The sequence below is a fragment of the Thunnus maccoyii genome, chromosome 10 (assembly GCF_910596095.1).
Source record: "Thunnus maccoyii chromosome 10, fThuMac1.1, whole genome shotgun sequence".
NCBI lineage: Eukaryota > Metazoa > Chordata > Actinopteri > Scombriformes > Scombridae > Thunnus > Thunnus maccoyii.
This window is the reverse complement of record NC_056542.1, coordinates 16279660-16297009: the sequence shown is the minus strand read 5'-3', so window position 1 is coordinate 16297009 and position 17350 is coordinate 16279660. Positions and strand designations below refer to the sequence as shown.

Here is a 17350-nt window from a genome sequence, read left to right as displayed (position 1 = left end):
CTGGGTGAGCCTGTGAAGTTACTTTCAACATTAGGTGGCACAAGAGGCCAGAGAAACAACGTCAGACGTGACATCACCTCTGCCCGTACCTGTCACGTGACTATCCCGGAAGTCAACAAACTAGACAGCGAAATGTAAAAAAAGAAAAAAAGAAGAAAAAAAAGAAGCACTTTACTCCTCTTAACTTCTCCGTTTTCTGTCTTTCGTTTAACGTCAGCTTCACGTATTAAAAGCGACTACTTAAATGAAACCGCCTGCCTTACAAATATCAACCGCTGGACGCACTTTGAAGTTGTTATTTAACGTTAACATTAATCCGTTTAATAAATATCTGCGTGAAAATGCGAAGTAATACTCGTCTGTCGAGCGTCAACGTTGTGCTTGTAATGGCCTACGGTAGTCTGGTGAGTTTATTGCGCATTGTTATCAGTAATTTTGATCTAACTGTGTTATAGCTGAGTCAAGTTTAAATGTTTAAACTCACGATGACAACAACCGAAATGTCAGCATATGACATAAGAAACTGTTGGACTATCAAATGCTGAGGTCGACCCAGAATTGTACATGTAACTTGGCTCATTTTCCAGAGTTTCAGTATGTAAAACCCTTATTTCAAGGAGCTAAACTTACTTGCTATATTCTTATCCATAAACACAAAGTGCTGTCTTTACACATTAAACCAATGCATACAGTAGTTCGTAGAGTTCAAATACCCATTAAAAGACACAGATCAGCACATCAATGCAACATGTGTTTGTAAACATTTCTCCTTATTTGAACCACTTGACATCATTAAAACATAATTGTTTATCACTTCACCAAATCTGCAATACTGTCAAAACATTGCAATGTATTGAGGTTTTGTTACATTAGTGTATATTGTGTATATTTATCTTTTATGTTTCCAGTATTACTTAAGTGTAGCTTACTGTATGTTAGATGATTGCTGATAACACAGAGTTAGTGATGTATACAAAATAGAAATATATTAAATACAGTCAAAATAATCATTTCACCTATATTCACAGTAATACAGTATATTCACTAATAAAATAAAAGTTTTTAAAAGGGACCTTATTCTACATTCTTCTGAATACTGATATTTGTGTAATTTTTCAGATTACATGCTTAGGATTTAAAAAAAATAATAAAATAAAATAATTGTACTTTTTGTGGTTTAAATACAGAAAGCACTTGCAAGCATTGGAAAGATAAAAATGTACCTTTGCCTTGAACAACTCTAAGCATTTCTGTATTAATAGCCTGATGTACTTATGAGGCCATATTCTACATTCATAAGAGCAAATTTAAAGTTAAGCCCTGTTTTAACATGTTTAACAGGAAACCCAATAATCTATGTAAGCAGCTTTTGCTTCAAATAATGCAAAAAGCAGTTAAACATGCAAATGTATGTAGTAACTAGTAATATTAATATTTCCTTTTGTATTTTTTTTTTCAACTTTTCATTTTGATTTAATTATTTACATAATTTTTTTGTTGTGTTTTTTCGTTATTTGGCTCTGTTTATCATCCCCTGGCATCTTGTTCACTACACTTGATTAAAGTAAATAAACAAACAAAAAAAATATTGGGGGTTATCTAACTTTTGACTTTCCTCTAGGTGTTTGTTTTGCTGTTCATATTTGTGAAAAGACAAATTATGCGATTTGCCATGAAATCTCGGAGAGGACCACATGTTCCCCTCGGCCACAATGCTCCTAAGGTAACACTCGCACCATTATGAACCAGAAGTGTCATCCTTCACAGTATGTTGCTGGTTAACTATAATATTGATAGCGTGGTGTTTCTTGTGTGTGCTGTAGGAGCTGAGACAAGAAATTGAAGCCAAACTGTGCCAGGTTCAGAAAATCCACTTTGAGCCTCGTCTGCTGTCTCCAGATGATGATCGGCTAAAGCAGAGAGAACAGTCTGGTAAGAGACATACAGAAAAACACTTACATCAAACTTGAAAGTATCTACAGCACATGAGTAGTTTTTATGCCAGTGAATGGAGGAGTCTGTGTGTTTGTTGCAGGTTGCTGTGACTACCTGTACAGGATGAGAGCACTGGATGCCGTCAGAGACACTGGTAAGATTAATCCTGACCTTAATCACAGTTTGGATTGCTTTCACCACGACAGAGTATGAATCCCTCCACACTATCACTCTAATACCAGCACTGTCTGTCAGTAGATCTCCCTTTCCGTCAACTGGGAGGAACGTCTACCGCTGTGACGGGGAAAAGATTTCGGACCTGGCTTCTGCAGCTGCGAAATTCCCACTGCATGTTCCGAGACAGCCAAAGCTCTCTCATTGACACTGTGCTGGATGGTTACAATAGAGCACGTCATGGTGCAGAGGTCAGTGTGTGTGTACCACAGACACACTGTCATTAATTCATCTCAACAAACAGTCCAAATTAATAACAAGTAAATTGAATTATTAACTTTGAAAAGTCAGACAGATACAGTAAATATGAGAGATTGTAAAAAAAAAAATATATATATAAATATTATAAATATTTGAACATTTTAAATGTGTTTAAAGACAGATTTTGAAGGGTGAATTGTGTGTGTCCCGCATGTCCTTACTGATGTCCTCATTAATGTCTGTAGGCTTTTGGTGAAGCAGAATTTCTAAAATACCAGGAAGCTCTAACAGAACTGGCCTCTGTGTGAGTAATCACAACTCTTTTCCCCCCCACTGCACTCTCTTACTCCCTCACAGCTTTTCTTTTATGCTAATCCCAACATGGAATGTTAATTATACACCGGGAACAATCTGTTTCTCCCTTCGTCCCTTCAGTGTGAAGTCTCACAGTAGCAGCAGCACTCCGAGCCAGTACCACCAGACTGCAGCAAAAGACTTGACCACCATCACAGAGCCTGCGAGCTCCTCCTCGTCCCCCACCCAAACCACCTACCTCACATCTGCAGCACAGCAGCGCAGCAAGCGGCCAAGAAACTTTATGGAGCTTAAGAACTTCAAAGACAACTACAACACTCTGGACAGTACGTTCTGAAAATATGTAACGTCTGCCTAAAGGAAAGGTCAAGGAGAAGGTAGCAGTGCCGGTGATTAAAGTGCCTGTGAGTGGCGACTGCCAGATAGTTACAGAGTGAACACTGCCTTTATATTCTAAACATATTGCCTGGTTACAGTATATTGCATATCAGACTACTGAGACAGTGCTCTTAACCTAAGTGTAGCTTATGCATTTATTCTGTATTATTGCAAGCATGAGTGCTAAATTTGGGTAGACTATAGTAGGGGACTATAGTAAGTAGGGTTGATTTGACCAAAATAAAACTACAGCTATGGGGCTATGCAATGGCATAAGACAATCAGTATTTATTGCACAATGTAAAGGCCTATGCAGACTTGTTAAAATTAATTGTGCGTAAATGTGCTAATAGTTACCAGTGTTAATTGTTACTTCACACACAAAAAAAAGCACTGTTAATGCCACTTGTGTTTACATCTATGTGTCTCTGCTGTTCATTTGTTGCAGTGAATTTGACAGCAGGTTTTTTTTTTTTGTTAAACCTTAAACTGGTGTTTTACAGAAGCCATACTTGCTTTAATGAATTTTGATGATTAAGTGCTCTTTTAATTTAATCACTTCTCTCAGTGCAATGTAATTTAACAGTACTCCAGTGCATTAATTCACTGCGTTGATGTGCGTTATTGCATCTGGGGCAGTCTCTTTTGTGACTTATGTCTTCTTTTTCTGTTTGAGGTAGTCTGGGCCCCACAAGTCTGAACTGTTTATTTCATTTGGGATAAAGGGTTCCCAGTGAGCCTGAATGATTTTTTTCTGTGAGGTACTTACTGTACAAGTTGCCATAAAACTGTGACAGACGAGTGTTGTATGATGTGTTTACACAAGGTCAGTGCAGTTTGCCAACTTGTAGTATACATAGTGTCCAGGAGAGGGCGCCCCCTTCTTAGTATCTACTTAAAGTATCAGTCAAAAGTTGGACACTTTCTTTCAAATGAATGGGAAGGTGTGTCCAAACTTTTGACTGGTACTGTAAATGTTCTCAAAGGTAAAATGAAGCATTGTATTCATTTTCAGGGATTTTTTTTTATTTTACACTGAGAACCACAAACACAGATAAGAGATTAGAATATACTTCATACAAAATCTCCTCTACAACAGCTGTCTAGAGGTTTTATTTAATATAAATAAATACAAAGGAGAAAGCTGTTAGGCAGAAATCACATCAAATCACATTCATGAATGTTATGTACAAAAACACAGTGAACAGGAACTGAAATGCTTTACAAGAAATATGAAGGATAACAACACTTCTATGAAGCTATTATGTTGCTAAATATCTTCACTGCCTCTGACAATGTTGTTTTTCCTTCCGCAGACCCCTTCCTCACATTTTCATAAAGTGCCCGACAGTGGTCTAGGGCTTAAAAAACACATAATTATTATTATTATTTAAAAATGGCTCCACTGGAAGAACAACTTAAATACCTTTTATAGGCTACAGTCAATATTTACACATTAACATCAAAGTGAGCCATGAATGAGTGACTGATGAGTACAAGAACACAGGATTTAGATCATCTGGTTAATGATTTTTTTTTACATGAAACTGATCTGTCATGAGAGTGTAGTTAGCCATTTTAATGCTACATTTCTGTATATGGACTTGATAACAACATAACGGCAAAAGGTCTGCCATCCTGCACTTTACACAGCAGTTCTGTTTTGATTTAACAATATCAACTCAAAGGTCAAAAAAGTAATCAAAACAGGGCAGGGCAAGAAAACACTTGCATACAATATGAAGTATTACATGCAAAACTTAAAATGCACATCAGCTGAATCAGTATGTTTAATGTATCTACATTAAAGCTGACACACAGTCATTCAAAATGCACGCGCACAGACACACAACAAGCCCCAGTGTGTGTGTGCGTGTGTGTGTGTGTGTGTGTGTGTGTGTGAGCCAACAAACACCACACAGTTTCCTTCAAGAGTGTACACGGTGCAAATGCTTAGTGTTAGTGTTGCCATTCGAGAAGCTCATAACAAATGGTAGTACAGTGGAGCCGCTGTTTGGTTTCAGTCTGCATTCAAAACAGTTTGGTGGTTCTGAGCTTTTCCCTCCAATAACTGTCTTCTCTCTGCATGGTCGCTTCATGACTTGATCTCGATGACTTTGATGAATGGGAGGGGTTTGTTAGAAGAGTTGGACGGCCTGATTGGTTTACTAAGGAGACAAGAGGAAGAGAGAGAAACAGCATGAAAACAATTCACCGGTATGCAACTTACTGTATGCAGGTGTACGACTAGATTTGGTGGATATTTGAGTGTGAGTGAGTAAATGTGTGTGTTTGCATGTATTGTTTAAGGCCAGGTTTGCAGGTGTACGAATCTGAAGGGTAAAATAAATTACCTGTAGACAATCTGAGGGTTACGCTCTGATGAAAGGTAGGAATTAGACCGTTGCCCTCCCAGGAAGTAGTCCATCTGGTCATGCATCTCTCGGTTCTGCACACACAGGAAGTCACAGGGTCAGTTCACATTATTCCAGTAAAGAAAAAAAAAAGGTGTTTCTCACTCCCACTGAAATGTCATAAAAAAAAGACATTTTTATGGGAGACAGAAAGCAGCCCTCACCTCAGCCTCTAAGAAAGCTACTTTCTCCTCCAGTTCTTTGATCACGCGGTCCCGCTCCTGGATCACCATGCGAGAGTTCTGGAGCTAAAGACGAGCAAACACACAGTCAAACAGTGAGGCCTGCACAAATATGAACACGGAGATGATGCGTTTGCTCTGCAGATTCTCACACATGTGAGTCTCACCTGTTCAATCATGTGTCTGACTTTCCTCTGCTGGCATTTCAGCATGTCGTCCAGATGGTGGATCTTTTCTTTGAGTATAGCCACCTCCTTCTCCAACTGCTCAGTCCTAAAAATACATACAGACAGTTATAAGACACCACTAGTGATTGGATTGTCACTGATTGGGAAAGAATACATTTTTCTGTTTGTTTGTATGTGTATTAGCTGACCTCTGCTCTCCTTTGTGGCCCTCCTCCCTGATCTTGCGTAGTTCTCGGAGTTCTTCCTCGCGGTTGCGGATAGCCTCCCTCAGGGTGGAGCTCTCCTGCTCCATCCCTCCCAGCAGCCTCTGGAGCTCTTCAATGCGCTTGTCTTTCTTCTCGCTGGCTTCTTCTGTGCTCTTCAACTTCTCTTCCTGTTCGCTCAGACATTCCCTCAGCCTGCTGCCTTCAGCCTAGAAGACACAGGGAGTTTAGTGCATCCGAAATACAGAGTACATTATTTGTAACAATGCATAATGAATGTAAAAACAAGCTATATGTCTATGCTACCTGCAGCCTGTCTTTCTCCTCCTGGTGTTTCTTCTCTGCATCTTGGAGCTGCGCATATAAGCGCTTACTGACTTCTCTCAGTTTGGTTCTCTCTGCTTCATCATCTGCTTCCTGACAAAGAAAGAATGAAAGGTTAGATCAGCAGATAGATACTTTTATAATGATGTAATGTAAAATCTTGTTTATGTTGAGGAGTGAACAAAGCAAGCCCAGTGGGTGTTGCTGTCATAATAAATAAAATAGGCGTAGTAATGTGCGTCACTGGAGCGGTTGGATCATGTATTTCTTCCCTACTTCTGCAACACTGCTGTGAGTAAAACGTAGTGTGACTCACAGATAAATGCTATAATTGGTACAAAAACAATTAAACCAAAACACAATGATGTCAGCGCTGATGGTTTCGTACAAAACAGTGCTGACATGCAAATAGTAGTGGTTGCTAAAAGTGCGTGGCTCAAAGACAGCAACATAACTATTAAAGGATGAAGCATCTGTGGAATGCTGGGAACAATGAGGAGGGACTGAATACAATAACACATGCAGGCAGAGGAACAGTGTGTGCTGGAACAGCCCTCTCGCACATTTTCATACACCCTGGGGTGCTGTAAGCAGATTTACTCTCACTGTCATTTGAATCCTCTCTTTTACTCTATATCACGTATCTGTTTGTCCCCCTGTTTAACTTTACACCTGCTTTCCTTTTGTGCCTCTGGGGTTGAGTGTCAAGCGATCGCTTTACAGGCATCAAATGAACCACACTGGCACACAATGTCCCCACAAGAAAATGCGTGCAAGGTTTGATACGTGCATTGCTCCAGCGTACATATACTGTCTACACACAACCTTGAATAGAGGTTGTTCACATGAGAGGCTGCTCACCTGTTCCTCAGCTTTAGCTCCTCCCTTGGCGGCAGATGAGACACTCTTTTTGAACGGAGTGCTGACCCTCCACCCGTTTGTGTGCGGCTGGAGAGAGAAAAGAAGGAAACGGGCAAGGGAAGAGTGAAAGATGGGGATGAGAGAGGTGGAGGAAATACCATTAAGCATACAGGATGTGACTTAAACAATAGCAAGGGCACAAAGCAGCTCAAAATAGACCTACCTTGGTTTTGGCTGCCATTTGCTCCCTCAGTGACTTCAGGCAATATCTCACCTGTGTGAAATACAAACATAATGGTGAGTTACTGAGATATTATTTTTTAAAATAATATTTCTGTGTGTTTTCAGTAGGTGGAACACATGACGTTCATCATAAGCAGAGGGAGAACAAGAGAGGAGTGTAAGAGCCGTGAGGAACATGCAAATTCTTACATAATCCAGGATTCAGGGTTGAGATACCGTAACATCAATGTGTGTTTGTGTATAAGTGAGACACTCGAGAGTTAGATTCTGTCCAGAGACTGACCTCCTGTATCTGTGAAACTTCATCTGACAGCATCTTCAGGCTCTGCTGATGTCTCTGCTGCTCTTGTTTGCGGGCTTCTAGATACACCTACAACAGAGAGGGACACATGGATGTTGAACTCCAGAGAAATCATGAAAAATAGTCATACATATCATATTTAGAAATAAAAACAAACAAAAAAACAAAACATCAGTCAATGTGCCACACCCACCTTGATGACCTCCACCTGCTCCTCTGTAGATTTCACTGGTTCCTGGGTCAGAGCTGTCCTGTCACTAGCCGGCTGCACAAGTGCGAACGCACGTCCGATTGGCTTGAGAGATTAGAAATCAGAGGAGTTAACAGTGTTGCGAGAGCATGAGAGGATGGGTGTGTACATTTCCAAACATCATAAGCAATTGTGAACATGAATGAGGTCACTGTGCTTTGTTAACACTAGAGGAGGAGTTGGTGCACGTTTCTGATCAATATTGCAAAACAGTATTTGGAAGAACACCAATGAATTCCTGTCAGGGATTTAAAACTTAAAATGAAGGTGTCAGGACCATCTGACATGAAAGATGCATTTAAACTGTTTACTGGAAAAACTGAATGCGTCAAAAATAAACTCTTTTCTTCAGTCGTGTCCTGAGTAAATTATTCTCAAGTGTATATGACTGACTATGAGGCTCTATAATCAGGAGGCAAAAACATTTAGCCATAATCACTATGGAGATCTAAACTATCCCATAAACATCTTGTGCTTCTTTGGAAGTGGTGGACAGACTTGGTTAAAACCATAAGCAGAGAGAGAGAGAGAGAGAGAGAGAGAGAGAGAGAGAGAGAGAGAGAGAGAGAGAGAGAGAGAGAGAGAGAGAGAGAGAGAGAGAGAGAGAGAGAGAGAGAGACACGCAGAAGAAGGTGGGGAGATGTTATGTAACTCTGCCGCTCTGGTGGTCCCCTTTTTTTATATAACTTTGGCGCTGGTTTTGGTTGAACAATGGTTGTGTTGAGAAGTTTTGAGCAGCTCTGTGTAGGAACCACGCCAATGAAAAGCTGATGGTAGCTATGGCATGTTTACATGTGGTTTGTGTCTCTGTATGGTTTGTGTGTAGGAATGCGGCGTGATGCGTGTGTATGTATGTACAGTAGCGCCGAGAAACACACAAATACTGTGAAAATAATCATAAGAAATTGCAGATCATTCTTCCTCATGTCTTACAACAAATATGACCCAGTGTATCCACAAAAAAGATATATTTAAACGTTGCAACATGGTATCTAAAAAAGATTATAGCAGAACTTGATTGAGGCATCAAGTATCCAAATCATGTATTTAAAACACTGACTGAATTCATGCTACTTTCCATTATTATTCCTTGTTGTTCTAATGTTCAGATTATGTTGATTGTTCTGGTGTAACAGTCGAGATTGTAGGCCAAGTTATCATGTGCAAGAAGTTCTTACCTTGTCCCTGTGCTGCTGCTCTGCGCTCCGAGCTGCCTGGTGCTGGTCGTGCAGTGTGAGCCGCAGTCGCCTGCACCCCTCCTGAAAAAGCCGATGCAGAAAAGGAGAAGATGAAGTGAATCCACAAAGAGACCGTTATGTGATGGAGAGACTGATTGAGCACTATTTTCAGTTGGAGAAAAAAAAAAGAGGAGGAGAGACTGAGTCATACTCACTGGGCGAGACAGAGAAGGAGGGAGAGAAGGGCAGTATCCAGTAAGAAGAGAGGGGTGCAAGCGTCAGAGAGAAAGCAAAAGTTTTTCACAGCTGGACAGAGACAGATTGTTTGATTTAAATTGTGTGCTATGGACGTCATAGGGACTTAGGCGGAAACTCTCCAAATGCTCACAGCCAATTGGAAGAAGTGGCTGGATTTCTGGGAAAGGGGGCAGAAAATGTAATGTCAAGCTAGACGGAACATTTCCATGGCAACGAAATCCCACAGTAGCCATAAACACTCTGGCGCGCGAACAATATGAGAGGGAGGAGTAAGTCAGAGACAAAACAATGCACAGATGCAACACTGGACAAACAAACAGAAAAAAAAGGAAAAAAAGCAAAACACACAGACCTTCCCAGTTTTCCTTTTTTTATTTTTAGATGATTTATTTTGGAACTTTGCCTTTTTTTATTTGAGAGTTAGTATAGCGAGACAGGAAATAAGGGAAGAGAGGGGGATGTAGTATGCAACAGGGGACCCCAAGCTGGGAATCGAGCTGTGGACGTTGCGGTTTTATGGTATGCACTTTAACCATAACGCAACCAGGATGCCCATTCTCAGTTTTCTTTTAGACTCAGGATAGAAGTCCCTTTAACAGGAAAAGTCTCAGCCAGGATGTGTGTGGGTGTGTGTCCTCCGGCTCAGGGAACCCCCTTATAATTGATACGCAGTGTGTCTGTGTGTGTGTGTGCAAGTATAAGTATGTGGATGTGAGAGAGGAGGTCAAAGACATTATATAACTCACGCTGTTCTGTTTATGTTACGTTGTGTATTCCCTGTGTTTAAATTTATGTCAACTCTGAGACACAGAACAGGCAAAGAAGGAATGGATGCAATGCTCTGCGGTGGTTAAATACGGCAAACAAACGCACACATGCAACCAATTACATAACTGAAGAGCACAAATCATCACATTCATTGGTGATATATTATATTGCCCATAATTGGTTAATAAGAAATGAATCTGGTGGAGGATTACCATGTGTGCATTTCTCTATGAGAGTATGGAGTATGCTTGACTGGGTGTGTGTGTATTTTCATTTGTTATTTATCCTCTTGTACAGCCGTATTTGGTTTCGTTGTTTTCCTTTGGTACATAACATGCAGGACAAAAGGTTCAGTATGTTACCTTGCACACCCTGTTTCGGCAGTTGACAAGACAATCTCATCTCAAGGTCCATTTAGTAGCTTCAACTATATCTCTTGATTAGAGCTGCAAGGATTTGTTGAATCACCATTTATTTGATTGACAGAAAAATAACCTGCAACTTTTTTTTTTTTATAAGTGATTAATCACTTCAGTCATTTTTAAAGTAAAAATGCCAAACATTCCCCAGTTCTAGCCAGTCATTCGTGAGGATTTGCTGCTTTTCTTAGTCTTATGTGATGGTAAATTCAATATTTTTCTATTTTGGACTGTTGGTGGAACAAAACAGGCAATTTGAGGACATCACCTTGGCTTTTAGGAATCTGTGACGGACATTTTTCACAGTTTTTTGGCATTTCATAGACCAAACGATTACTCGGTTAATAGAGAATTTAATCAGCAGATTAATCGATAATGAAAATAAACATCAGTTGCAGCCCTACTTGTGATCTTCATCAGCAGATGCCCAGTTGTAGGTGGTAAAATTTCCATTTTGAAGTGCTCAAAAAAAAGAAGATTTTAACATCTATAATCAGGTGATATACTCAAAAGCTGCAGAACAGCTACTAAAGTGAGATTTGTCAACTGCTGCTTCAAATATCAAGACTGAATTTTTAAGCTTGATTGTTTTGGCAGCTTATGAATGGCATTCAAAGCGAATAAAGGCACTTCTACTGTGTAGAAACCACGACGTCTGATATGCAGAGTGTGCTGGCCATGATGTTAACCAGACAGAGGAAATGAACTGGATTGTGTTGCGTAATGCCATGATAAAGAACGGCGAGATGTTATGAAAGAAAAGCTGTGTAGCATACAGGAGGTCTTTATGATTAACCGGGTATCTGCTCAGGAAGTAGAGTAATGGAAGAACAAGCAGAGAGAAACAGATGAGCCTGAAAAAGCCATGAGAGATCAGAAAAGGAGTAACAAGAACAATACAAGTGGGCAGAGGAAATAACAGATGGTCAGCCACAACAAACAGGACTTAGGAAAATGAAAGCAAAAAATTCCTCTCTTATTCAACATGCTTTCCTCTCAAATTACACCTGAAAGCTCTAATAGGGAAGGAAAAGAGAAGAGGGGGAGAGAAAGGGGAACAGTGGGAGAGTTGTTAAGAAGGAATCCATCATTATACAACTTCTCTGGCCCCTCATAGACAACCAAAGACTCTGCTAATCCTCGCTCTGCCATCAACTATTTACACACTAGCCTCTCTGTCTATTTTCTCTTTCATATCCACACACACAAATGACATCTATATCACCTACAAAGATAACCTGTAATACTAGACTTTCCCGGGGACACAGACAAAGGGACCAGTGGGATGTGCTCATGGACGGTGACGCATGCATGCACACGTACACAGCCGTTCGCGCGCGGGGAACCACACACATATACATATACACATACACAAAGTACACACTACCTTTATAACAAAGCAGAAATCTGAAACTAAGCACACACAGCGGCCACACTGCTGGGTACACCGACAATAGGCACAAAAGATCACGGGGTACGGCCAGGCTGAAGGGCTTAACGAGTATGAAGACGCTTTTGTTTTGGATTTTGGCATCAGGAGGCCTGTAAATCATCTGGGTTAAATTAGCTGAGGGGGGTGACTACCTCCCTGGGAATGCTGCTGATAAACAGAATCTGGGGCAAAAGGAAAGATATTACTTAAAGCTCTACGTGATATATAAAACCACAAAGATTATATAAAAGTGTTCTGATTTCTGAAGTGGTTGTGATAGTAAATCATCCTTCTTGTGCCTCCAGGTGCTGTACCTGCATTCTACAAGCAACTCCTCAAGTGTTTGTGAGTTTGTATGCGTGACTGCACTTCGCCATCCATTAAATCACTCCGTCCCTCTGCTTTCCCAAACCTGCTGCACAGATGTCACTTATGTCGTTAATCCATCTGCGTCGTAAACCTTCTGCCGATGAGGCCCTGAGCCGACAGGTGTGAGCTGACAACACAGGTGCTGCAGGCATCGCTTTGAATGTTTTTACTAGTGCAAAAGTCATACTTCCTTCAATACCGTACTTATATATGGAATAAGGAAGATAAATTTGTTTTTCTAAAAATCCTTTGTCATCATTAGCATAACCTGCCAAACTCCTCTGTGTTTAATGTTGTCTTAACACAAACAGCTGAGCAGGAACTTTGCTGTGGTAAAATACAGTTTAAACTTAGCAAAGCTATGACAGAGATGTAGAAATATTTGATCGAAGAATAAGTAAACAAGACTAAGAATTGTGGCAGGAATGGAATGGGAGGACAAGGTCAAACAACATTTGACTCGCTCATCCTAAGCAGGTACTAGTGAGTTTTAGGTAGAGCTTCAACAATTAGTCAATTAATTGGCAACTATTTTGATCATCATTTTAGTCATTTTTCATGACACAATGCCACATTTTGTTTCACAAAATGGTTGTGTTGAGAAGTTTTCATATCATATATGTTTCATATGTCATATATGATGATAAATTAAATACCTTTGGGTGTAAAATGTTGGCATTTTTCACTATTTTTTTATATTTTGTAAATTAAATGATTAATCGATTAATGAAAAAAAGAGCAGATTAATAGATAATGAAAATGATTGTTTAGTTTATGTCCTCTCTTGATTAAATCATTTAGCATCTAACAGCTCATGTCACTCGATGAGTTGCAGTTTAAAAGGATAGTTAAGTGGTGACTGACTGTGAGTCCTGACTCTTCAGTTAGTCAACAGCCTGTGCAAACTAAAAGGTTAAGTAAACTTAAAGGGAAGAGTCGAGCTGGGGTGTGAAGTGAAACGTTTGTTGGATTGTGTGTGTGTTACCATCATGTGAATACCTGACTAGGTGGACCATGACCGTATACGGCTAGTCTAGGAGCACAGTCCTGAGTCATGAAGTGAGATAGACTTGTCCTATATCAGTGAGTTCCCTCACTGATAAGAGTATATTTTCTACAGAAAATAAGAGAAACTCTGTTTATTTTTCCTTCTCTGTGTTGTGTGTGAAGCAGGTGTGCCCCTCTCGTTCCTCTACATAGATGCATGTATATGTCATGTTTGGCCCATTCCCAGCCAGTGATGTCAGACACTCCTGACTGAGATGGTGACTGAGGATAAGGAAAAACGGAGGGAATGTCTGAAGTCACACAACGCAGGGAAACTAAATGTCTGGAGGGATAATTGTGGCATTATTTAAAAAGTGCCTGAGAGGACAGAAAATGGTTTCGGTATATTGCGTCATTATGTTTATGGGAAATTGCACCACAAGTTTCAAATCATTTTATGAATAAAAAAGGTTAAATTTGGTCAATTTTTTAAACTTTATAGAACATTTTGTTTCATATCCAGAGCTGGTTGTTCCTCCTCTTTAGTTTCACATCATATCATCTCAATTCCGGGAAACTCACATATCAACAAAACAAGGCTTTTCTCTGCTACATCAGGCACATTCCTTCTCCTCATGTATCCTTACAGACGTATCCCTGATTAATAGTAAGGGTGTCAGTTTTATTTATCTTTATTATCTTTCAAACGTGCACATTCATTTCTGTATGTTACATGTAGAAGTGAAATACTTCGGCTCCTATATTTAGTCTGACCTGTATAACCATATCAGATATGTAAATACTGTAGCTGTATGATTATTTGACTATGGGATTTGTCTCTGATAAAGACGAATTTGTGTTCTGTATGAAGGTGATGCAAATGTGGTAGCAGCTACGTGTTAAAATGACAACAATATGACAACTTGAATAAACGCTGAGTAAATATGGAGTTTCACATATTGCTTCATGACACATTCTCACACAATTAAATCAGTTCATTAGAAGTGTGATTGGTGCTGCCCTTTGTACACTTTGTACCCTTTTTGGCGGTTGAACTGTTACACAACAGTCACTCTCATTTAAGTCTGGACCTTTAGCATTGACACAGATGTACAATCAGGCTTTCGGATTCTGCACTCGTATCAAAAACTATTAACTACTATAACCATAATCAGTTAGATTTTATTCAACACAATCCTGGCTGGGAGGGTTGTCTCTATTAGAGAAAATAATCTGATATGAGCGCAGCCGATCTGTCTGCTGCCTCTACTATTGAGCTCAGCAGGAGGCAGCTGATAATATGAAAGTGTCTGGTTGCTCCGCAACCTCATAAACCACAGTGCAGGTTAACAGTCTTCTTTTACAGGTGAGGTAAATGATTAAACCATTACTATACAGACAGTGGACAGGGGTAAAGCCTGATGCGTGACTTGGGAAGCTGCTGATCACTCATTAAAAAGTATCAGGCAGTAAAGCATGCACGCAAATCAAAGAAGAGTGCAGTTTAATCCTGTTTAAAACAACTTCACATGCACAGGTGGTGCTCATACTGCACCAGCAAAGCTTTAGTTTCCTGAGCTGCCTTCACTGTCTGTCACAACTGCAACTGTAAGCTCTTAAATGATGTGAGCAGAAGGCACCTGTGACAGGCACAGATGTTAACTTAATACTGAGCTTCTGTCTCTACATCTACAGTATGTGTGCACGGTGGGTCTTGGGAGGTAGGGGGCTAATACTTTAATTACTAGACCAGAGACTTAATTGTAAATACACCACTTAGAACAGATGAGGACACTCAGCCTAAAGATCCATGACAGAATCACAAAATAACACAGAGCCTCCACAAAAGTCCACAAAATTGAGCAGTAAAGAAAAACAATAACTGAAAAAGGACAAACAGATTCAAAAAATTGAGCAAAAAGTGGGAGAAAAAGTAGTTTTTTTTCTCTTGGTGTTCTGGTTAATGCATCAATCCATGCATTGCTTATGTTTCCCATAATGCGCCCATAATTGAAATAAACACACTCAAGTCTACTTATAATTAAATAGAAGAAGGAAAAACACCTGTGAATGAATAAGTAACTTACCCCATGTTCTTGGTTTCTGATGTCCTCAAATGTGCACAGACTTCTCGTCACTCCGTTCATCTTTCGTCACTAATATAATAGTAAATACTCCACAGATAAATAAATAAATGAAATGATGAATTAATATATAAAGCTTCCTTCCTCCGTGAAAAGAATTTGTCAATTTCTGTCTGCTGCTCGTCCACGGTAGCTGCTGCTGTTATCAGTCCTCTGACCCGGTGTGTTCATGTGTGTGTTGCTCCTTCCTCTCTGGCTGCCTCTCAGCACACTTTTGTGATCGCGTCACTGTGGGAGTGATCCACGCCTGCCCGCCCACTAGCACACCGAAACAGCCAAATAGGGCACTGTGGGAACAGGGGATTTCTTTACTGGGAGGGTCAGTACACGGCTGGAAGTACCTGCTGCCTCCAGCACGGCAACTTCTGGCACAATAGTTTTCAGGAACTTTACATTGTAACGCCTGACTGTTACTTTAGGTGATGACAATGTTCCCTCGCGCTTGTGTTCACTCCTAATCTGTTAAACAACTGTACAAAATACAAGACGAGTGGAGGATAAGCTTTTCTGGGACTTTAAAGGGTCTGTGTGTAGGATTCAGAGGGGACCGATTGGCAGAAATGGAATATAACATTCAAAAGTATGTTTTCATTAGTGTATAATAATAAAATAAGATGATTTATGGTGTGATGTCATCCACACATAAAGACGATAATAATTGTTTTTAATGTGGTGGTACAGCCAGATGAATACATTGTGTATGTTGGCAAGAAATTGCAGAGCAGTAAACTGACACAATCAATTGTGTATTGGCAGCAGCATTAGCATGTACTGTGTATTGTACTTAACTTTTTCTTGATTGAACATTTAAAGGTGCAGTGTGTAGGATTTAGTGGCATCTAGCAGAACAGACTTGGCAGAAATTGAATATAATATTGACAAGTATATTTTTATTATTGTACAATCACCTGAAAATAAGGATCTTTGTGTTTTTGTTACCTTAGAGGGAGCCCTTTATATCTACATGGGAAGCGAGTCCTCTTCCTGCCATTTTGCACCACCATATTGCTACAGTAGCTCAGAACGGACAAACCAAAACACTGGCTCTAGAGAGGGCCTTCTGTGTTTTTCACAAGGTTTGCAGCCACCGTAGGTTCTCCTACGTGCTTGGAAGGGGAGGATGAGGATGGGTGTGGGGGTAATCAGTTGGTTGCAATCTTCAACCTCACCACCACTTAAACCTACACACGGGTCCTTTAAGGCGTTTCATCAGCTTAACGTCGTGTCAGACTAGCAACAGTAACAATGCAAAACAGTTTCTCAGTGAAAACAAACAGCGTAGGTCAACATGTCCTACAGCATTATTTCCCATTTACAACATCATGATTATTGTGTTATGGTGGTAGCCGCTATAAAGACTAAAACAATTTTATTCAACTGTCCAAAGACAATGTCTTCTAAATGTTGATCAGTGCACAGCTCAGTTTATCCATAAATTATTAACTGTTAGGTGTATCTCCTGACTGAACCTGTTCAAAAAGTGTCTACTAGGCTTACAAAGCAATGGAAAACAACAAGAATTCAATTCAGTGATTTAAGGATTTTTATGGTGTTTTTTCACACGTTTTATTCATCATAAAGTAATTTATATTCAATTTTAACCTCTTATCAGCAAATAACAAATATTGAACTTTACATTACTGCTCCATTTTCCAAAGCATCCTTAAATGTTTTTCAATGTTTTTTCTGAAGTTTAAAGAAGGCCGTACAGTATTAAAATGACTTTGCAGAGACTTGGAGCTTGTTTGAGATAATCTCCCACAGTG

At 39.8% G+C, this 17350-nt stretch overlaps 2 protein-coding genes across 3 annotated transcripts; one reads left to right on the top strand and one right to left on the bottom strand.

Moving 5' to 3' along the window:
- Window positions 1–88: 88 nt before the first annotated feature.
- On the top strand, window positions 89–3562 carry c10h1orf43 (chromosome 10 C1orf43 homolog). 2 transcript variants are annotated; one of them, XM_042423370.1, is made up of 7 exons: window positions 89–404; window positions 1622–1723; window positions 1824–1932; window positions 2036–2089; window positions 2191–2360; window positions 2616–2674; window positions 2806–3562. In XM_042423370.1, the coding sequence occupies exons 1-7, from the start codon at window positions 342–344 to the stop codon at window positions 3020–3022; spliced, it is 774 nt and encodes a 257-aa protein (XP_042279304.1). In that variant the 5' UTR covers window positions 89–341; the 3' UTR covers window positions 3023–3562. The 2 variants fall into 2 exon arrangements, with proteins under 2 accessions (XP_042279304.1, XP_042279305.1); XM_042423371.1 differs by having other exon boundaries at window positions 90–404; window positions 2194–2360.
- Window positions 3563–4067: 505 nt separating this feature from the next.
- Window positions 4068–15818, bottom strand: tuft1a (tuftelin 1a). The gene is made up of 12 exons (XM_042422636.1): window positions 15528–15818; window positions 9208–9288; window positions 7973–8074; window positions 7762–7848; window positions 7459–7509; window positions 7236–7322; window positions 6357–6467; window positions 6036–6259; window positions 5827–5932; window positions 5642–5725; window positions 5418–5512; window positions 4068–5231 (listed from the first exon to the last, which is right to left on the bottom strand). The coding sequence occupies exons 1-12, from the start codon at window positions 15585–15587 to the stop codon at window positions 5159–5161; spliced, it is 1161 nt and encodes a 386-aa protein (XP_042278570.1). The 5' UTR covers window positions 15588–15818; the 3' UTR covers window positions 4068–5158.
- Window positions 15819–17350: the final 1532 nt, after the last annotated feature.

Bases quoted from the DNA above. Each gene is read 5' to 3' on its own strand.
- c10h1orf43 (XM_042423370.1), top strand. From the start codon at position 342: ATGCGAAGTAATACTCGTCTGTCGAGCGTCAACGTTGTGCTTGTAATG. The intron at 405-1,621 runs GTGAGTTTATTG...ACTTTCCTCTAG, and splicing joins TAATGGCCTACGGTAGTCTG to GTGTTTGTTTTGCTGTTCAT. The intron at 2,675-2,805 runs GTGAGTAATCAC...TCGTCCCTTCAG, and splicing joins CTAACAGAACTGGCCTCTGT to TGTGAAGTCTCACAGTAGCA.
- tuft1a (XM_042422636.1), bottom strand. From the start codon at position 15,587: ATGAACGGAGTGACGAGAAGTCTGTGCACATTTGAGGACATCAGAAAC. The intron at 7,510-7,761 runs GTCAGTCTCTGG...TATTTCACACAG, and splicing joins AAGTTTCACAGATACAGGAG to GTGAGATATTGCCTGAAGTC. The intron at 5,232-5,417 runs GTAATTTATTTT...TTGTCTCCTTAG, and splicing joins AACCCTCAGATTGTCTACAG to TAAACCAATCAGGCCGTCCA.